We start from the raw sequence: 22787 nt of genomic DNA on the forward strand, positions 1-22787 counted from the left end.
TTCTTGTGCAGAGAGAAGGGGAAGGAAAAGAAGAGAAACTACAGACACAGGTGCAGGCAAAAGACTGAAAACAAGATTTTGAGTTAGTGTAAACACTGCTGCCAAGACCAAAACAAAAGTCTTAGTAGCTACTATGAGGAAAATATCCCAGCTAAAGCTATAATACCAACTTGTTTTCACTAAAGTGAACATGGCAGTTCTCTCAGAAATGCAGCTTCAGTGAATGGAAAATGGAATTCTGTGATTCACTCCCAGCAAAACCAGGACAGTTATGTAGGAGAGCATTCCCCAGTTATTTAGTCGTAAATTAAGTGGCTTGTTCATCGTGCCTGAGGAAAGTGATTAATGACTCAAGTATTCAGTAAGGGCCCAAATTTATTCTCTTAAACAGAAATTCATGGTGTCTGCATATGCTTTAGCATGAGTACATCAGTTCTCTGTTTCTGATTACTCTGCTTTCTCTCTCCAACAGGTTTTTAGCCAACACAACTTTTGATGGTCTCAGTGGCCACATTAAAGTGAAAGGCTCCTCCATTGTCAGCTCAGAAAACAACTTCTTCATCTGGAGTCTGCAGCATGACCCTGTCGGGAACCCTATGTGGACTCGTCTAGGGAGCTGGCAAGAAGGAAAGATAATCATGGACTATGGGATATGGCCAGAACAGGCCCAGAGACATAAAAATCACATGCAACACCCCACCCGGCTGCACCTCAGAGTGGTAACTCTCATTGAGCATCCATTCGTATTTACAAGAGATGTAGATGATGAAGGTCTTTGCCCGGCAGGGCAGCTGTGCCTGGATCCTTTGACCAATGATTCATCCCTGCTAGATAACCTGTTTGAAACCCTTCAAGGAGGGAATGACACTGTTCCCATTGAGCTGAAGAAGTGCTGCTATGGCTACTGCATTGACCTGCTGGAGAAGCTAGCTGAGGATATGAATTTTGATTTTGACTTGTACATTGTTGGTGATGGAAAATACGGAGCCTGGAAGAATGGTCACTGGACAGGGCTGGTGGGAGACCTTCTTGCTGGCACGGCTCACATGGCAGTGACCTCATTTAGCATTAACACTGCCCGCAGTCAAGTGATTGATTTCACCAGCCCTTTCTTTTCAACCAGCCTGGGGATCTTGGTGAGGACCAGAGACACAGCGGCTCCTATTGGAGCCTTTATGTGGCCACTTCACTGGACTATGTGGCTGGGGATATTTGTGGCTCTGCACATCACAGCTATATTCCTCACCCTATATGAGTGGAAAAGTCCTTTTGGGATGACCCCCAAGGGAAGGAATAGGAACAAAGTCTTCTCTTTCTCTTCTGCCCTGAATGTCTGCTATGCAATCTTGTTTGGAAGAACAGCTGCCATCAAACCCCCCAAGTGCTGGACTGGAAGGTTTTTAATGAATCTCTGGGCTATTTTCTGTCTGTTTTGTTTGTCCACATATACAGCCAACCTAGCTGCTGTCATGGTAGGAGAGAAGATCTATGAAGAGCTTTCTGGAATACATGACCCGAAGGTAAACCACATCTGTTGTTACTAACTCAGCCTTTTCTTCTTCCCTGTCAAAACTCACTGCTGCATAATTTATGGCTTCTAATGAAATCAGAAAGCAATCGGTGTGCAAAACACCAGTTGTACTACAATTAGTCACCATCTGACAGCACTTCAGTAGGAAAATTCAGTGAGAGAGGATCTTCAGATATCTGTAAAAGTGTAGTGGGGGGATTTCAAAGATCAAGGGTGAGGAGGAAGGTGAAGGATTTTGGTGTGGCTTCTACGTGCAGATTAAGGGTTGGGTTTCAGTTCTGAAGTCCCTTTGGATGTAGTTGTTTTCATCAGTTGTGTGATTTGGGTCAAACAAAACAACTACATAGCATGAAGACAAAACCACTTATATCCTAGGCAGAACTTTGCAAATACTTCACAGGCCAGAATGGCAGTTACAAAGGCGTTACTGGCAAAATTCTCCACGACTGCTAAATCAAATGGAGCAGAACAGAAATCTTTTGAAACATCCTAACTTCTGCATCGAAACAGTGGAATTCACTTTACAAGTATTCAGGCATTTGATTTGCAGTGTTGTTTCTGCTTGGGGACTGTCATGGGACGAGATGAATTATGTTGTAGATAACCCATCTGCAAATAGCACAGACTTCCTAGTACTTTTTGGTGAGGCAAAGGAAAATGTAGAAGCAGGACTACCTCCACCCACTCTCTCTCCAGCTCCCAAGGAGGAATGAAGGGATCTTCATTATAGATTTTAAGTCCTGTCATTTTATAGGACTATTCTGATTTTATTTGTCCTTAAGTAATGGTAAGGAAAACATGCATGCAGCCTGGTTTGTAGAGAGAATACATGGCTGCAGGTGACACAGGAGCAGGCATCCTACTCACCTGACAGTCACTGTAGGGGACAGGATGGCAACCGCAAGTTTCACTTCTTCGTTTGACATGTTCTCCAGTGAAGGTGTGATTGTATGGTCTACAGGTTAATACTCATGACCTAACTGCTAGTACGTAGCTTTGAAACTACCCACCGTTAATTTGTCTCAGATGACTGAATTCATACAGCATTGTGCCACTGGAAAAAGTAATTTTAAGAACTTGAGGACTGAACATTTATTTTGCTTTCATAAATTGTGTAGATAAAGATTACGTATGTCCCTCCAGACAGGAAAGGCTAAGCTCCATCTGTTACATCAATAAAAATGTGCATTCACACTAATGACCATACAGTTTTGACTTTGTGAGTACGGCTTCTGACTCACTTCTTCCAACATTGTCTAGATTATTTCTACCAAAAATATTTTGAACAAAGAACAATACTTTTTGTTGTATTGGTTGGCCTGAGGCACTGTAAAATTGATTTTTGACTTCATGCAAATTGAATCTGCTCTTTCTCTCCTAGAAAACATATCATAAACACTGCATCAATAATTTAATCAATTCAAGCTGCAAAAGTCCAGGAATCATATACTTGCTTTTATTCAAAGCATTCTGAATAAGCAAATGAGAGCTTTCAGATTAATTTCCCCAGCTCCAGACGTATCTCTGTTTCAGTCTTTCTTGTGTAAGCCATAATATTGGCTTGAAAATGAGGTTAGTCCTCTACTCTTGACACAGGCATCACCTAATCCATCAAATCAAATTGCCTCAGACTACATCCAATTTTTCTGCATCTTTTTTGTGACCACACATGGAGTTACTAAGACAGGTATTGGGAAATTTCTGCAATTGCAAGAAAATGAAATTACTTTAAAGCTGCACTTTAAAGCTTGGCTGTTGAGTTACAGAACTAAGCACAGACTAGTGAAGCATATCAGGTGCTGCAAATGCAGATCTTAGTCCTGAACAGAAACACTGATGATTCGTGGTCAGTAACCTCAATGATTCCATTAAATCAGGGGTGTTACAGGCCTTTCCGAGACTTCTTCATGGACTAGATCTAAGCTTCTGAGTAGTTTACAGTTTCCAATGTGGGAATAAGACAAGGTAGATCTTATGGAAGAGGACTGCCTGCCATTATGTGAACTACAGAATAGTATCATATATTTCATTCATGCATTTACCTACAGAGTCTTAGGCTTTAAGAGTAGTTACAGTAGAAAATGTACTGGTTTAATCTTTTCTCACATAAAGCCAGAGCTGTGCCCTTTCAAGGTTCTAAGACTTTAACCTTAGGTTTAGGAAATGTTTGAGGTACAACAGTTGCAGAGGAACACACACCACTTTTTAGTTAGTTACTTAAAGCATTTTTATGTGATTTAAAGATTTTATGTTGGGTTTTTTTCCAGATCTGCTTACATTTTTCTTTTCAGTGGTGGAGACTTATTTCAAAAAGAAGGCAGAAGGATGCAGAAGTGATCTATTTAATTTTAATATATTTTTAAACATTCTCCTGCTGCTCTTAGGATACATATGACCTTGTACTGTGCTTTTGAAATGTATTTTAAAAACAAAGCTCATAATAGAGAAGCAAAGGTCTTGAGATGATGTAAGACATATCTTCAGGCTGGCAGCTGCAAACAGCAAATCTCATCTGAGATTGTAAACAGTCAGGAAGGAAGGCAAGTTGGGAAAAATTAAAGTTTTTTCCAAGATTAGAAACCTCATATCTAGAGACAGTATGGCCATGAATATTTGTGCTCTCTCTTCTGGTTAAAAAAAGACAAGGTTAGTTATAGCCTGAATAAACAGCATCTGCCTTTCTAGAAAAATTCATGTTTTTTACATTTTTTTTACAACAGCAATGTTTAATTTATAAAGCAGTACAGTGTTTTAGCAGTTGCTCATTGCAGCTCAGCAGAGGAAACATGGTCTTTCTGTGTTGCTGAAGTCTCAGAAGTACAACATTTTCACTAGAAATAAAAAAGTGAGTTGCAGTACAACCACTAATCACAAGGTAGGGAGTACAGAATTAGATATATTTCAGTTGGACCTTTAAATGCACCAATGATGTAGAACTAGGGAAATATAGAAATGTAATTAAACTGCTGAAAGAAGGAGCAGCCAGTAAGGCAAAAGAAACCAGAGCAGAAGGCAAGCAATGGGAGGCAGGAGAAGTAAGTTCCTCGAATATGTCTTGAATTTTGGAAACTAGTATGCATTGTCCATGCAGGAATCTTACCAAGAGTGTGTCACTAAAGCCAAATGTCTGGAGTATCAGTCAAAACTGGCTACACCCTTTAGCAGGTGACATTTCAGGTGACTTTTTATGGTAGGAGCTATAGTTTAGCCAGTAAGTTGCAGAATCATTAAAGCAATGTCCTGCCACCTTAACACTTTACTCTTCAAAGAGAATGGGCCATTCTGGGGCACAGCTGCGCCCTCTCCCTCATTTTCTAATCATGCACATTTTAGATCATCATCTCTTGCCAGTGGAAACTGGCAAACACAGCTTTTGGGTAAGAAACTCACTTGACCATGTTGAGTCTGCTGTTTGAGCACAAGAGGATGGCTATGGGATGAACGTGCCATTTACCCAGATGAACGTTGCAGCAATGTCATGATTCGCTCTTAGGAAGCTCTCTACAGTACATGGCAAAGAAGTTTAAAAGCTTGTTTGCAGATAGAGGAGACAGAGGGGAAAATTGTATTTGGATCATTTTATACTGCTTCTCTCATCTGAATCCAGAGGCTTATTTCAGGTTTTTTCCTAGTGTCACATCTTTGGCTGCACAAAAAATTACAGCATTCTTCTTTATCACTGTGCTTGGCAAACCAGGTACACTGTTGTATGAGCCGACTTCTTTACAGGGTCAGCTCTTCAGCCTACAGGCATGCAAAGCAGCAGCCTGCCTTTACTGGTGTGATCGTTTGTTCTGCCTCCCTGCAATAGCCTGGAGGCAGCTGGCTTCCTGATCTCCCAGACCTGCTTATCACCTTGTGTAGTTCCTTAGCCCCTTGGTGATGACATTACATTCAGTTGCAGTTGGAAAAGCCAACACCTAAAGTTTTTATCCTTCACTGGCCGATGCACATTTTCACAGTGGCAAGACAAGGCTGCAGTAGGTAGCTCCTTAAAACAGAGCTGGTGCTAGAGGAGCATGTAGGGGTGCAGATGGGAACAGGTAGGTCTAGGAGAGACAGCCATTATTACCTTTTTCCTGACTGACAGGAGGTGATTGTTTTGCAGCAAACTGAGTACACAGCCTTGCAGGTATGGGCTGAGCAGAGATAGGGCAAAAAAGAGAATTTGCTACCATTCTGCTTCAGAAGCATCTTTTTTTATGGCTGTTGTCTCTTTTAGCTAGGCTTGTGACAAGTCCGTATATTTAGTGTTTCAGTTTCCAGCATGGTTTCCATAAACTATCTGCATGTGAGTAATCTAGGTCTCAATGCCACAGACAAGGAAAAGAAGAAATTATCTATAAGAACATAGCAGTGTCAGTGCCTTCCTTTGCCCAGCAAACCTGCAACTATAGCCCAGATCCAGTAAAACTCTTCATTATTACATCCAAAAATAGTGTCTTGTATTACAGGATCTCCCCAGCAACTGAGGATTTTTAGTGGCAAGGGGAGTTGAAGCAGGGACTTCATTTTCCGGCTCCTAATGCAAGAGCACATGTTGGAGATACACCATAGAGTCAGGAGTGTGTTGAGTAGTTCAGATTATCTGAGGCAGAGTAATTGTGAAAGCCTAGAGGACAGAAGAAACGTTTCAAACATGCCAACAAGAAAGCATACAACAGCAGAAGCTGAAGAGCTGGACAGATTTTCCATAAGGTGGTCCAATGCCTGGCCTTTCTTTCTGCTAAAAGTGTAATTCCTTCAACAACATAATGAGCTTTTCAGGTGCTTTCCATTGTCACTGCTGTGACAGCTGTCAGCTTTCCTTTGCCATCTTTAGGATACATTTGAGTAGCTTTGCCTGTTAATTTACTGTGGTTATATTTTGATTTCTCTGGATCGCTCTACCTTCAAAACACCCTCTGACAATGGCAAAGTTCCTTTCCACATTGTAATTGGGCAGAAAATATTGAACCTATTGAGATTTGCTTAACAAAAAGGGCTACACCTGTGAATCCCACCGTCAGCAATTTCATTGTCATGTCCCATCTAATTTCACATGTCTGCAGTGGAGATACTACATATGATTTACCCAGTCTAATACACTTTTACAGTTAGTTTGGAGAGGTAGTCACATTGGACAGCTGTTGAAAACTCTTACTTCAGGATGAGGTCACCCAAACCGTTACCTGAAAGCACCCACTTCTCTCTATTGTGCATGATGGGGTACTGGCATGGCCAGCACCAATGTCTTACAAACCCTGTAGATGCCCCATGGAGTACACTGCAGACATCGACAGTTGCTCTGATAAGCCCCATCCAGCAAGTCCTTTCAACAGACTTGGTGTGCTTTGGGATTAGCACTCAGAAATGTCTGCTGCTCATCCACTCTATTGCCTGAACACTTGCTCTTACTAGCTCTCTATCTTTTTATTACAAAACTAAGCACTTTGAGTAATCCAGACAAGATATTTCTGAGATTTTGTTACCCAGGAATTCAATATGTAGAGTCACCCCTATTTTTGTTTCAAGATTTAAAATATAAAATGCGAAGATGCAAGCTCTCGTTTCTGATTCATGAAAATCTCCATTAATTTAGAGGCTTTATGGCCATTATTGTATCAGTTAAAAACTTCCTGTTACATGTATTAAAACAGTCCAGAAGTACTAAATGGCCAGTACTGCAGATGAGCTTTAGCAAACCACAGAAAAGGAAAGGTCCATCTACTCTATAGGCCTTTTTTATCATTAGAGGCATGATTCAAATGCACCTGCATTTAATGATATTTTCCCTCACATTCAGCAAGCTTTAGAGTGAGGCTATAACTTTTGTGTGTTTATTGATAAATTTTCTTCCTGAAAAAAGGAAGTCTTGTAAGAATTACACTGAAGAAAGTGCTCTTAAAGACTGCTATGGTCTTTCATTGCAGCAACCTAAGATGAATCATTGTAAAGAGCACCACTTCCACTGCTATGTGTTAAATTTATAATGAAATAGTTTGTATTTAAATATTCATTAAATGCATTAAATTGTATAGCAAAAAATCAAGCAACAAACTCAGTGGAGTTAACAGAAATCTTATTGCTCCCATGGGTTTTAGTATCTGTAGAGGGTTTCAGGATTCTTTTCTTTTTACAATTAAAAGAAGTTGGCTGCAAAATCTATAGAGCATATGTTTCAGTGCAGGAAGTCATTGGACACAGGAAGGTCATGACTCACGGCATTGTAGCCTGCTAATTAATACATGATGCTTTTCTGAGTATTAATGAGTCAGTGAAGGGTTTGAACTCAAGAGGACTTTAAGTGTCACAGAGCCCAAAGTGGAAAAATGTCAGACAAAGGAGAAGTTAAGTACCAAACTCCAGTCAGAATAAAGAACGGGCATTGCAGAGCAATCTCATAGAGGAAAGAAAGACACCTGCAATTTATGGAGGTGAAATCGAGGCTTCTTTAGCTTCCCCATGCAATTTATGATGGTGAACACTTGGTTTGTTTAGCTTCCCGATCACCTCGTTAAAGCTTTTGTGTGAAGTTACGGCTTTGGAGACTCAGAATCTGTCTAGTTTGGATTTTTATCATTCTTATATCCAGCATATCAGACAATGCACTGCAGTGTTCCCCAAATTGAGTTTCTTTTCCCATCAAGACCTGCTTTTTTATGCCTTCTTGCCAGCAATTATCTTTTTTGGTATCTTTGCCTATTAACCCCTACTGCTCCAGGTCCCCACTTATATAGAATGCCTTGTACTGTCACCTGCTGTCTTGGCCACTCATTATCTCACCATGCTAATTGTTTGTTGCAAAGCACATAGGGGTGAGGGTGGGAGAAAGGAAGTCCTGCTGTCTTCATTTGACGTAGTGCAGGTCATGAAGGCTGTTCTTTCAGCACCAGAAGGAATTAACGTGTTTTAGCAATTTCACAGCTGTATACATGTGAGTTTGTTACTCTCAAGCTGCCCTATACCTATACTCAATGTCATTCTAAAAAAACAAGGAAAGTGTATCCACCACCAGAAATAGCAACTGCATGATATATGGAACTCAAACCCTTGGACGAAATAATGCAAGCAGAGAAATGTGAGAAGTTACTGAAGTAACTGGCAGACAGCAGTGAGGATGCATAAGGTTGATCTTATCACCTGGCAGATGGAAGATCATCGTGCAGCTGACTTAGCAGCATGGAGGATATTTATTATTTCTTACAAAAGTCACACCCACTGTGATCTGTAAACAGAGACCTGGATACTAGCTTGGCTCACCTTTCTAGTGATAGAAGTCCTTGGTCAGCTCCCACTCTGATCCCCTGGATTTCAGGGATGCCAAGGAATAAAGCCCTCTAGAAAAAAAAAGTTGTTTTCACAGAGTACAATAAGATTTGGCTGAATACCAAGTGAAGTCAAATACTGTTGTCCATATTTCACTGTGCAAGAGCTCAAGGCATCCAAATGAGCCCACGATTTTTATGTTACACTTTGTGCTTAGCACATGCCTCACTGTTCCAAATGGATTACAAGAAGAAACAAAAATAACATTTAGTTCCAGTGTTGGATCTGTCAGTAACAAAGGGCTGCTTCCTATATATCTTCATTTGATGCTTTTAAATCAAACACCAATACCAGATACCATATTTAAGAAATTAGAGGTGCACTGGTAGAAAGCTCCACAGTTTGCAATTGGAAACTTCTTTATCCTCATAAAGGATAAAGGATTTTGCAAGACAAAATCATGGTTTGTTCCCTTCCTGGAAACCACAGAGTACTAGCCTTGCCTTATGAATTTAGACAGTGTCACCACAGAGGACTGTGTTCAGCCCTGGTACCTGGGGACAATTGCCACATGGCCAGTGAGTAGGAGAAATCACAGCGTTGTCCTGATCAACCAGCCACGGCTTGAACCGGAGACTTTTGTAAGAAAAAGGATTTGAAAGATGATTGTTTTGAAGGTGAGAAAGCCATTACAGTATAAGCTACTGTCACATTAGGTTTCCCCCCCCAGCACTGTTGGTTGTAGAGAACTGTGATAGCTTTCCATCTGCAGACCTGAGACCCAGGATGGAAGGGCAAGAGGGATTATTTAACCAGAAAGCTCCTGTGTCTCTTTGGTAGTTTGAGCATGTATTCAGCCAAACAGCTTCTAATTTCAAAAGGATTTCACCTGCCTTAAAGCAGCATTAGCCCTGTTTTACAGGTAGAAAGCAGAAGAACATGGTCAATGAAGTGTCTCAGTCTGGAGCATTTTTACAGCTGCTTTGTGCTGCTGAAGTACAGCTGGAAACAGTGATCTGTTGCCTCTTGGGATTACATCCCTCTTTTTTCCCTGGTCTATCCGTTTTTCCTGCAATAGTTTACACTTACTATCTTACTGTTCTCAGCACTCCCAGAATAAATCCCACTTCAAAGATCCCTCTGTCCGGAAAACTCTTTAGTGCTATTAAGAAACAGGGATAAACACACCTTGAAGTTCATGTTCACCAGAGTACTGCTCTTGTGGAGCTTTTTGCACTAAAACACTGCCTAGCAACCCAGTCAGCAGAGAAATCTTCAGAAATTAACCTACCTACCACAGACTGGAGTCCCCAGTCTCATCTCTTGACTGTAGAGCTTCTGCAGCACACAGAGGAGAAGAGCAAAACTTATAATCACTCACACAGGGAGTGTCAATAAAGGGGCTGTGTATTTTTTAAACAGAGATGTAAGTCACATTTCCTTTAATTATGCCCTTTTTGCAGCGTGGGAAAGTAAACTGTCAGTACTGGACTGTGCATTTGTTTGCAGATTGAAACTGCTTACTGACTTCAATGCAGCTGTAAAGATTTATGCCAACTAATGACCTAGCTGAGCTGTATTCGAAGTGACAGGATTTTAACAAAACCTGACATTATCCTGGCAAGCCAAGAATCAGCTCCACTGACCCTTTTTGCAACAGGGAAGGGAAAGTGGGCTTTCAAATGTATTCTGCATACACCATCTCCTGGAGGTCCTGGGAACATCTCCACTTCCCAAGGCTCAACACAGGGGACTGTTTCTGAACAAAGCCTTCACGTCCAGCAGTTCAGCTGTAAATTTTCATCTGCTAAAATTTGAAATTCATGTGCTTCACTGTGAATCATATTATTTTTTTCCATCTCCCTCTGCACTCCATAAATATTCACTAGTTAGTTTTCAAAAACTCTTGCAGATAAGTAGGGAAAAGCCCATGAAAAGAGTACTACATTGTTTGGGTTTTTTTCAAATTTTGTTTGTTTAGTTCTTTTTCCCTTCAAACTTTGCTTAGCACTAGCAATTGCATTTCTTCTGTCAGTGGGTCATGAGAAATCTGTTAGCAGCTAGATGAACACTTACATGTATTAGTTGCATAAGACAGGATAAAATGTCTTTGCTTCATACCAAAGACAGAAAGCTCAGTGCAGAACAGTAGATCTCTAAAAGCATGCCAGGTCTTCACAGTAGAGCAGACCACTTAATGCTACACCTTTCCAGCAATTAGCAACTCAAAATGGAACATTTTTTCAAGATTCTGCTGTGGTTCCCTGGCAGAGAGAGTGCTGGCACTAAGAGCAATTCTGCTGATATATGAGATGTCCATTAAACACTTGGTGTTACACCACGTAACCAGCACTATCATGAGGCAGAGCTACTGAAATCTTTTTACATTAATTTTTTGCCAGAAGTTGTTGGAAAAGTTAAGGAAGTGTTTTTAGCCATGTTACCCCTTTCTGTACCCTACTAAAATTAAAAAGCAGTATTGTAGGTAGTGGTAAAAGCGGAATCCATGCTAATGCTGCATATGTCACAGAATCACAGATATTAGGAGTTGGAAGGGACCTCGAAAGATCATCCAGTCCAACCCCCCTGCCAGAGCAGGATCACCTAGACTAGGTCACACAGGAACGCATCCAGGTTGGTTTTGAATGTCTCCAGAGAAAGAGACTCCACAACCACTCTGGGCAGCCTGGTCCAGTGCTCCATAACCCTCACAGTAAAAAAGTTTTTCCTTATGTTCAGGTTGAACCTCCTATGCTCCAGCTTGCACCCATTGCCCCTTGTCCTGTCATTGGACATCACAGAGAAGAGCCTGGCTCCTTCCTTCTGACACTCACCCTTTACAAATTTATAAACCTGAATGAGGTCTCCCCTCAGCCTCCTCTTCTCCAAGCTAAAGAGACCCAGCTCCCTCAGCTGCTCTTCATAAAGGAGATGCTGAACTCCCTCAATCATCTTTGAGACTCTGCGCTGGACTCTTTCAAGCAATTCCCTGTCACTGCAGGGTGCAGTCACTGACACTGCACATTATTGTATGCTGAGTTGTACTTTTCTTATTTGCCTCAAAAAATAATTAATGGAATTGAATTTGGGAAAGGAGAGGCCAACTGAATGAATGATGAAAAACTTTTAATGATTTGAGATGCCAATTAGAAATTAGAGTTCTCGAAGCATTTTTCCTCCAGCCAGCTATCAAGATGCACAAAATATTTCTGAATCAGACTCAGTGAGGCCCTTAGTGCACCCCATCAGTCAAATACTGGGAAAGCATTTCCTAGATTTCAGTCACGGGTTCATTGGTTACAGAAAATTGCCATAATTTCACTTCCCAGCAGTTGCTCTGTTTAGACCTTCCTTGTCTCTTCACAGCTCCCAGCAAGCTCAAGCTCCACAGGATCAGAAGACAATATTGTATTGCCTGCTTTTTTGAAGCTGAGATTATCTTTTCACTGTGTTTATATTCTGAACACCTGCGGTTCTACACACTGCACTAATACACCAGTGTGATGCAAACCTCAAAATGATAGCAGACATAACAACTAGGGCACCAAGTGGGGAAAGGTCTTTGAGCCAAACGTAGCTTTGCAGCACTGGGAGGTCATACAGAAGCCAGAATCTACTAGGAAGTAGATTCAAAACCCAATAGCTCAACTTTGGAATAAGTCTAAGTTAACTGCTGGTAGCATCTCATGCATTTTCAGTTTTAAATCCCAACTTGCATAGGATATTTCTGTGACTGAGTCTTTTCAACTCAGAGTCTAGGTGTTCACAGCCTAGCTGATGGCACTGAATGCAATGGCACTGTATTACGTAAACTGGAATGTGCCAAATAATGCAAAATCCCTGACATTTAGGTTTGTATTTTCCTGTTTTTGCTCCTGTAGTTTTATCACATTGATATTTTCATGCATAATTGGCACCAGAAGCCATAGATGTATGCACATGCCCAGTTCTTCTCAACATCTTCCCAAATAAAACGGGTTCTCCACTTCCCACTCAGCAGATGTTTTAACAACAGAAGAGAGAAACCAAGAAGATCTAGAAGTAAGGTGCTAAGCCAAGGGGATTGATAGCTGCAGTATTTGCTTTTTCATTAAGAAACACAAACATAGTTTGTCTGATAGCACAGTGTTGTACAAGATACAGAAGACTCTGAGAAGTCCCAAAGCTTTTCCTGGCACTACGAGTAGCTGGATGTTCTGTAGAGCTCTTGAGTTCCCTTAAGCAGTATGTGACCTCTCTGTCTCAGTGCTTGAGTGACCCAAAAACTGTTTCACCTCCTCAGCACTTCAAGGCATTCACATTACCCCTTGTTTTCTTACATAGTGTAAGAAAACATTATCCACTGTTTGTTTCCTTACCTATGGCATGTTTTCTAAAACAGTGAGACTTGTTCTTAAAAATACCAACACAGCCCATGCATCCCACAGTAGCTCTTGTCCATAGAGGTCACAGCATTTGTACCCCAATTCCAGAAAGCATACTCGCTTCTAGAGCTCTTTATACTTTCTCCTGCACTTTCACCCTGCACTCCCCAGCAGAATTTCCTTGTGCTCCATCCTGAGAGCTGTGTGTTCACAGAAAATGAGTCATCTTCCTGGACCATCTATCCCTGACCTATGCAGCAAGACCCTCTGGTCTTCGCATTCCACAGCCCCAAACCTGTGAAGTCAGAGTGCTCGCTTGAGATGCTGAGTGCTCAGTCTCCTCTGATGCTCCATCCCAGTGCTGCAAGGGCTCTCATGACCATCTCTTGAATTTGCCCCATGTACTGAACCAGGATGCAAGTGAGAGGCCACCATGTGTCTCACAACTCCATGTGCTTTCTCACAGTAGACTGGGGAGATTGTTCTAAAAATCTGGGATGCCCCTAAGTAGCACAGCCATTCATGTTATATACCAGTGCTTTAAACATAAAACTCAGTTTACTGATATGAAATCCCTGATCTCCAGTATTTGAGCTGCAAAAATGATATTGTTAGCTGCTAGAATCTTCCCCCTTTTTGAGAGATCCACTAACCAGCAACACTAAGTGGCTTTTTAATCACTGAAAAACATTGGCTTTTAACTACTCCACTGATATATTCATACACACCATTACATTGCCCAGGCCGATGGCACTCTCCTACTTCTGCCGAGCGGCTCAGCCAACACAGTTTGCAGTTCACTGTGGTGCTGTTGTGGCCTTGCTAACTAACATTGAAAGGGCTGGTTACTCACTAAACACTGATGAGTCCCATGTGTGACAGCACCGCATGGGACAGGCTGCTTGAGAGTACAGTTATCCTACTGTCTGAAGAGTAGTTATATTCAGGAGAAATGACCCTTTTAAATAAACAAGTTATTTCCTTTTCTTCAAGGTCTTCAGAAGGGAGGTCTGGCAGTAAAGATGTGCATAAAGAGGGATATATCATTTGTACCCATAACTGCCTTCACATCTTGTTCAATGAATTGTCAGGCTGGGACTTCACTGTCTCCTGAAAGTGTCTCCCTAGGTCAAAACAAACCTTGTTCTTTCAATTTCTTACAGCCATAGATGTCTGACTTTGGAGGGACTTTGTAAGGTTATTTAAGCTGAGTGCCAAGAAAACTCATGTCTGGAGATGGGTCTGCAGCTATTGCATTCATTTATTTTTAATCATACTTGAATCATCAGCAAATCTCCAGATACTCTGCAGATACAAAACATGTCAGCAGTTCCTGGTGCCCATTACCTGCTTTGTGATGGTTATGGACCTTTCACACTGACTGAGCTTTGAATGAAAAACACGGTAACAGTATACATATTTTAGAAATGCCTATAATTTGGACAGCTGTTTCTTCTCAGTAAGATAGCTTTTATATTTGCTATTACTGATAGAGAAACCAAGTAACTGTCTCTCTCAAATCACCAGTTAAAAAAAAAGTAATTCTTGATTCTTCAAATGCTGATTTTTCAGAGTTCATTATTTCTCTGAAGCCCTAGGCATTAGGATTCTGTTACTGATTTAAAGAAAACTGAAAGACTCTTTCAATACAGTACTCTTAAAATGTAAGAAACACGAAAGAAGCAGAGCATCAGAAGCTGAAAGTATAAACAAGAAAAGAGACAACTAATAAGGCAAGACTCACAGCAAGATTACCTATTCTGTTAGGCCACAGATATCTGTGGCTTCCATCTTCTCACAGAATCTTCCCAGGAGAGCACAACAGAAAGTAAGAAAGCAGCAGTGACAACTGATGAGTGTTGTTTCCATCCTGAAGTTTTTATCTTCTGTTGAAGCAAGTAACCCTTAGCAGTCTTAGCAGATTAGCAGTGAAGGTAGCGCAGGTAGTCCATTATCTGCTTTTGGCAGCATTTTGTGTTGTTAATCCACTATTCATACAGGTGCAAGCAAAGAGTTTCCTCATGTGGATAAGCAGCAGTAAGAAGAAAATAGAAGTCCCAGAAGACATAGTGGATTAAAACTCTATTAAGCTTTATCCTTCATAAAAGAAGTGAAGTTATCATATAAAAAGTTGCAGACACATAATTATGCTTAAGAAAAAGCATAGCTTACCAGAAACAGGTAGAACATAGGATGCAAAGGATCACTACATAACTTCCTTACATAGACTTTACAAGACTTCCCACTAGACATATGGTGTTGCTAGAGACAGGATATTAACCAGATGGACTTTTGATCTATTACATATGTTGTCATCTTTTGTGGTGAAATTTTGCAATGTGCCCAACACAAAGCAAAGCATGGACAGTTCTCAGTAAAGCATTTGGGACAGAAAATTGCATGGAGATGCAGTTCACTCTCTCATTTTTACTAGTCTTTATCATAGAGGCTTAAATATTTAGCTAGATGCAGACATTGGTGACAGTCTTGAGTGAGGGATACTTTCCAGTGAAGTTGGTCCTTATCCAGCAGTCTTTATCTGCAGATCGGATGTTGCACTGCTACTGGCATCACTAGGTGAGCCGTGAATACCATAACAAACACCTAAGTTGAACTGGAAGGTGACAGTATGGTTGAGTGTTGGGACTCAGTAAGGTTTTTGGTCTCTTCACTGACACTGCCAAGAAATAAAACCTAAAACAATAGTACTTGAGGCATAGAGTACATGGAGCTCACTCCAAGCTCATTCCTTAAGCAGGTCATCTTCAGTGTCTTGAGATTAGACCTAGATTTGCATTGACAGCATTTTGCTGGAAGTCTCCATGATGTATTGCCACAGCACAACTTTCTGTTATTTATGTCTTCTGACACTTGAATTCTGCTTACACACTTCCAAGCAAGTACATTTCCCTCTGCGCCTACAGTCCTTCTGGCACAGTATGCACTATCATAGAATCACAGAATGGTTTGGGTTGGAAGGGACCTTAGAGCTCATCCAGTCCAACCCCTGCCATGCACAGGAACACCCCCCACCAGACCAGGTTGCCCAAAGCCCCATCCAACCTGGCCTTGAACACTGCCAGGGAGGAGGCATCCACAACTTCCCTTAGCAACATGTGCCAGTGTCTCACCAGCCTCACAGTAAAGAATTTCTTCCTAATATCTGGTCTAAATCTACCCTCTTCTAGTTTAAAACCATTACCCCTTGTCCTATTGCTATACTCCCTGCGTAAGCTTTCCTCCCTATCTTTCCTGTAGGCCGCTTTTAAGTACTTGGAATACTGCTCTGAGGTCTCCCTAGAGCCTTGTCTTCTCCAGGCTGAACAACCTCAGCTCCCTCAGCCTGGCCTCACAGGAGAGGTGCTCCAGCCCCTAATCACCTTTGTGGCCCTCCTCTGGACTTACTTCAACTGGTCAATGTCCATGTTATGTTGGGGGCCCCAGAACTGGATGCAGTACTACAGGTGGGGTCTCACGAGAGCAGAGTAGAGGGGCAGAATCACCTCCCTTGCCCTGCTGGCCACACTTCTTTTGATGCAGCCCAGGATGTGGTTGGTCTTCATGTTGATTTTTTCATCGACCGACACTCCCAAGTCTTTCTCCTCAAGACTGCTCTCGAGTAATTCTCTGCCCAGCCTGTATTTGTGCTTGGGATTGACCCTACCCAGGTACAGGACCTTGCACTTGGCCCACCTCTCCAGCCTGTCCAGGTCCCTCTGGATGGCATCCCTTCCTTCCAGGGTGTCAGCTGCACCACACAGCTTGGTGTCATCCACAGACTTGCTGAGGGTGCACTCAGTCCCACTGTCCATGTCGCTGACAAGGATGTTAAACAGTACTGGTCCCAATACTGACTCCTGAGGAATGACACTCATCACTGGTCTCCAATTGGACATTAAGCCATTAAACGCAACTCTTTGACTGTGACCATCCAGCCAATTCCTTATCCACCAAGTGGTCCATCCATCAAATCCATGTTTCTCTAATTTAGAGACAAGGATGTTGGGCAGAAGTGTCACATGCTTTACACAATTCCAGGTAGATGTCATCAGTTGCTCACTTACGTTGCTTACTTATTGGTTGCCTACTATTGCCAGCTTCGATTGAAGGGACAGACTGTATTGCTTGCCTGCATTGCTTACCCCGTGGTTCTCCAGACCAGAACACCTCAAAAAACATGCCAAGACTCCCTTCATGCCCAGTCTTGTGTTTAACTGCAAGTCTTATTCCTGGGCTGCAAGACAAAGACTAGATCAGCAGAGCACAATGTGGAAACCACCTGCCCACTTTACAGATAAAAAATATCAGAAGTATAGTATATTCAGAGCTTCCAGGACATCAAAATACCATCCAAAAGACCACCTTCTATTGCTTTTCAGACTGAACTAGATGACTGTGCATTTATATCCTACCTCTGTTATTCTTTAAAAAGCTAGGAATGCTCTTTTATCCTGGGGGTCTTTGAAGAAAAGAGTGGGACAGGTCTTTTGCATGGCCTTGTATTGCCCTACACTCTATTTTACATAGATGATATGCAGAGAGCCATATGGACTGACAGAATGCCTCTTTGCTTGGTCTTTGCAAAGCAGAGTATGGCCGTGGTGAGATCATCTTTGCAAGCTGCTGTGAAGACCATGAGCTTCCTCAGAAGAAAAATAGAGCATGACTGCTTCAGTCTTAGCTTTATTTGGCTTCTTGTGCTCTGAAAGTTTGACCTTTTAGAGTCTGGTACATGACTGAAAGCTTCCCAATTGGTATGGTCTTGGCAACACTAGACTATCTCAAAAAAGTGCATAACGTGGTAGAGGACATTGCCTGACACTTTCACTGCAGTTTCAGAATGTCCCCACTGGTCACTAAATGCTCCAAAGACAAACAAGGTACTTGATAAACTTGTGAACTTTCAAACTACTCAGGGCTTTAGTACAGAAGATGGAGTCAGTTGTGGAAAGGAAAGGATACAGAATGGTAAAAATTGTCTCTGTGTAGCCTGGTAATCAAGCTTACAGCCCTGATTACATCTGTGGGGTATTTGTCTTCCTTCTCACTTCCAGGGGAGACTTTCTGGTGTCCTCAACACTTCACTTCTTAGTTTCTCATGCTGTCTAGAGTGGTAGTACTACCCTTCTGCAGAAGTCTAAATCTCATGCCTAAGGAGTCATTAGAAAACATTCTGCTAAAACAAATCCAGACTGTGAGTCCTTCACTAGCTACCCAGAGGCAGGTCTATGAATGCTGAGAATTTCTGACAATTGTTCATGCATAAAACTCAGTTACCAGATGTGAAAGAGATAAATGACTCTACTGATCTATAATTTCATCTCCTCAGCTCCACCATCCGTCCCAAGGTTTTCGGTTTGGAACTGTGCGGGAAAGCAGTGCAGAAGACTACGTGAGGCAAAGCTTCCCAGAGATGCACGAGTACATGCGACGGTACAACGTCCCTGCAACCACGGATGGAGTGGCGTACCTAAAGTGAGCCTCTGCACGCAGCAGCAGATCTGGTCCCTTAACCAAAATGCATGGTGGTGAAATGGTGATGGGTTTCCCACTTTCAGTGTCACTTATCTCAGAAAATGTTCATTGAAGGGAGCGTGGCAGAATAGAGAAGAAATGTAATTACCTGGCGGGAGTGATACTTGCAGATAAAGCTAGTGTAGCACCAGCTGGAGTGTCTCCAGGAAACTGCTAAGGTGCCATCAAGCATGGGCAACACATAAACCCTGGCAGGTTTCTGTGCTTGGGAGCCCTTCATGAGGCAGTGAGAAACATGCAGGAAAAAAAAACAGTCCAAGCAAAAGCTGTGAATGAGGTTCCTCAGCATCTTCAGCAAGCTGGTAGAAGGTTCTCAGAGAGAAACCTTAAAGCATTTATCATTAAAATGGATACGAGAAGCATTTGACTGGTAAAAAGTAATAAGCACCAAGTCTTCTTGCTTTAAGGAGTCATGGTATCAATATGTTTCAGAGACATTCGTGCCTAGTGATCTGGGGTCCCACAGTTATTCACTCTGGAAACAGGAGAGGTGATAACAAGCATAAATTAATTCATCACTTTACACTTAGAAGTTTCATAGCAGATGGCCTGAAAATTTTTCACCAGAACTTGTTTCCTGTTTACATATTTTTCCCAGACACATCCTAATGATAATTAAGATACATGGCAGTTCCTTTGGATTAAACTGGAATCAATCCATCAAAATCGATGAAGTAATGTAACTTCACACCAAGAGAACACCCAGACCTTTAAGGTGATAGGAGTGGAGGGTGCAGTCCCTGAATCAGATGAGAACAGACACTGCAACTGTTCTTTTGTATCATCATTTCATGCAAGTGTGCTATTCATAAATTACGATGTTAGTAAAATTCAGTCCTCTGTGTCCGTGAAGACTGAACATACAGAAAAGTTGATCTGGGTGAACAAAATTAATTTACCTCATATTCAAGGAGAAAGGAGAAACATCTTTGTATGAGTTATCCTCTTGCAATTTTGCTCTAGTAACTGTAACTTTAACATCACAAAGAAACCAAGACGGCACTAGTATTTTAGCAGTTTTATCTTTTCTTTTATCTTTTCCAATAAGGCTACCTTTGTGTGCTACCTTTCAGTTGAGTCAGTGTCTAACATACTGTAGTATTTTCCATCTTTCAGATCAGTATTATTTCATGGGAGCAAACTAAGTCCTGTCCCTAGTGTCCTGCTCTAGATGCACAAAGTTTGTATTTGATGCACAATTCCCTTAATCAAAATATAAATCACTTTTGCGTTTCAAATAGAAGACCCTGGTGTCTGTTTTCATTCAGTAATCTTCCAGAGAACTGCAGAGGTAAATGTTCAGTGGGCATCACTGAGTCTTAGATTGTGAAGTGATTCTATTTCTGTCTTTGGTGTTGAATACAGGCATGATCCAGAGAAGCTCGATGCCTTCATCATGGATAAAGCACTCCTGGATTATGAAGTATCAATAGATGCCGATTGCAAGCTTCTAACTGTGGGAAAACCCTTTGCCATTGAAGGTAATAATCAGTTTTATAACAAACTGCTCTATTTCTCATGTGTTGCTTTTGCTTAATTGTGATTTGGTATTCTCAGTGAAACTATGCAGGTGAAACTGTGGAACCCTTGAAGATTATGGTAAAATTCTCAGCGATTAAGCAGAACCAGGGTTTTCTGGTAGCTCCTGAAATGAGGTTTGCTTTTTGTAGGCTCTCTTTCATTACACAAAACTCAGTGAAATGTGTTCAAAACGCTGTTCTACAGTTTTGCTCTTGTCTGAAGGAGATAGATAGTGTTCCCATTTTAAAGGTCAGTTTAAGATTCCCTCTGAAGCTGTAGATTATTGAATGTAGCCTCCTGCAGTCCCGGTGTATTGGCAAGGACAGGGTGGGAGGCAGCCTGGAAGCACATTAGCAGCTATTAGACTTCAGGAATCACTTTTGTGATGGATGGCCAGTGAAAATGATTGAAGCTCCCTCTTTCCTCCCTTCCCAAGGGCAATCACTCTGGCTGCTCCCTTCACTCATTAAAATGGCCTCATTCAGAAATGCCCAAACTTGATTGAGGAAGGCAGTGTGCTAAATGAAGGACAGACGAAGCTGAGCTTTTTAATCATTTCAGCTACAGGTCACCAGCACCAGGCATTTTGTGGAATGCTCCTTTTACTATGCCTCATCATTGTGTCCCATTTGAATAAACACTAGAGACCTGAGAGCAATCAATTTTCTTCTTTTCATTTTGTTATCGGGAGGATAGATGCCCAGAGAGCTCTTCAGGCTGTAGCAGGTTTTGTGTGTGTGCAGCTGCATGTTTCGCCACGCATGTGCAGCCTGATAGATCTTCCATTTCAGAAAGGTCAGCTCTACTGAGGTAAACCATCAGCTCCCATAACTTTCAATCAACTAAAGCAAATTTCAATACAGAAAAAAGCCCCAAACTGTATGTTTTTACCTAGCTGGACTTCATATTACCTAATTACAAAACATTTAAATATGCTGAAAATGTGGTATTCATGAACCCTAGCTTTGCCTTCTCTGAAACCATTTCTTCACTGTTAGCAAATATATTCAAGTAGAAATACAAGGCATAATGTGCAAAATTCAACAGCAAGGGAGACTATTGCGTTTTAGGTGTGCATATCACCACATCACTGCATCATTGAATCGCAAGCCACTATGATGGTAAATTTACCATTCATGTACATTTATAGGGATGGGTTTTTTTTCTTCCTGCAGTTGGTTGGTGGGGTTTTTTTTAAGGAAATAGTCTGAAATTCTGAATTCTGAGCTGAAAACCAAAAATGCACAGTGGACTAGAACAGAATTTTTGCAGGCAACTGGCAGGACATCTCTCCATGCAACTGCATGTCCTCCAGGCATGAATTGTATTTGGTTTTTTAAAGTCAAAACCCAGATTCTGCAAATTGAAAGATCATATTTGCAATTACTTACTAACACTATGTCATTTACCAGCACTTTAATATTGTAAAAGATGACACAGTGGCTAAAATCTGTGTTGTTATAATCCGAAGGTCCATGTCACTGTCAGAGCTGAAGTGCATGAACAGAAAGCATAGCCCGTGGGCTTTAAATTGCTGTGTGACAACAATGCAGACTGCTCCCATATACCTTTACATGCACGCAGCTTCTCATCAGAAAATACGTAGGAAGAAAAGCAAATGTCACTTCTGACACCAGTCACATCCACTGATCTAAAAATGTAAAGGGATCACAGAATTGTTTACTTGACATTAATGCCCTTTTGCATTGCTAAAACAAGGTGAAAAATAGGAACACATGGCAAGGCATGCAAAAGGCTGTGTTTCTAGATGTAAGACAGATTTATTCATCTATCTGTACCTCTATCTTAAGCTTTTGAACCTCCAATTTTACATCTTACTTTTATGGCCTTAAAGATTTTGAATTTGCATATCCAGTTTGTATTATGCTACTTTATTTTGCACAGCAAAAAATCTCATCTCAGCATTCTCAGTCCTTGGTAAGCCAGCATCCAGGTCTGAACTACACACTGGTAGTTGACAGCAGAAATGAACATACTTTAGCAAAAAACAGACAAGTAAGAGAGAGGTGGTTGTTCTGTTCTTCCTTCTAGGATATGGTATTGGTCTGCCCCCTAACTCTCCGCTCACCTCAAACATCTCTGAACTGATAAGCCAGTACAAGTCCCACGGATTCATGGATGTTCTGCATGACAAATGGTACAAGGTTGTTCCATGTGGGAAAAGAAGCTTTGCTGTCACAGAGGTGAGCAATGAACTTGGGTCACAGAGATGAGGATTTTCTCAAGTTGCCAATTATTTCCCCTCATTCACAGTGTGCAGTAGATGGGCTGCAGCTGAAGGGAAGCATCAGGCTTCAAAAGCAAGAGATGCTAAGCCCAGCAGTGTTCAGATCAGAGCATAAGAAAAATGTCAGTAAGACTGTGCTGCTAAGTTAGGCGTGCAGTACATGCATCAGAGAACACTTCTGGAGATAAACGGGGCGTGTAACAGTGCTAAAAAACATGGCCTGGCACACTGCACAACAGATCTATTTGATTCCACTTAATTATGTGTATACATCTACAGAGTCTGTCAGTGATTCTGGACCATCTCACGTGGGAGCGATAGCTAAAATAGCTAACAGAGA

General features: G+C 41.5%; 1 protein-coding gene across 1 annotated transcript; it reads left to right on the forward strand.

The window, feature by feature from the left end:
- Positions 1 to 472: 472 nt before the first annotated feature.
- LOC104533197 (glutamate receptor ionotropic, NMDA 3A) lies at positions 473 to 22403 on the forward strand (the record flags this gene model as incomplete). The annotated part of the gene is made up of 4 exons (XM_010183324.1): positions 473 to 1520; positions 18473 to 18618; positions 20044 to 20159; positions 22252 to 22403. Coding segments are annotated over 4 exons (1462 nt in total), but the record flags the coding sequence as incomplete, so codon positions are not given.
- Positions 22404 to 22787: the final 384 nt, after the last annotated feature.

This window comes from Mesitornis unicolor, unplaced genomic scaffold (genome assembly GCF_000695765.1).
Source record: "Mesitornis unicolor isolate BGI_N332 unplaced genomic scaffold, ASM69576v1 scaffold21824, whole genome shotgun sequence".
Classification (NCBI taxonomy): Eukaryota; Metazoa; Chordata; class Aves; order Mesitornithiformes; family Mesitornithidae; genus Mesitornis; species Mesitornis unicolor.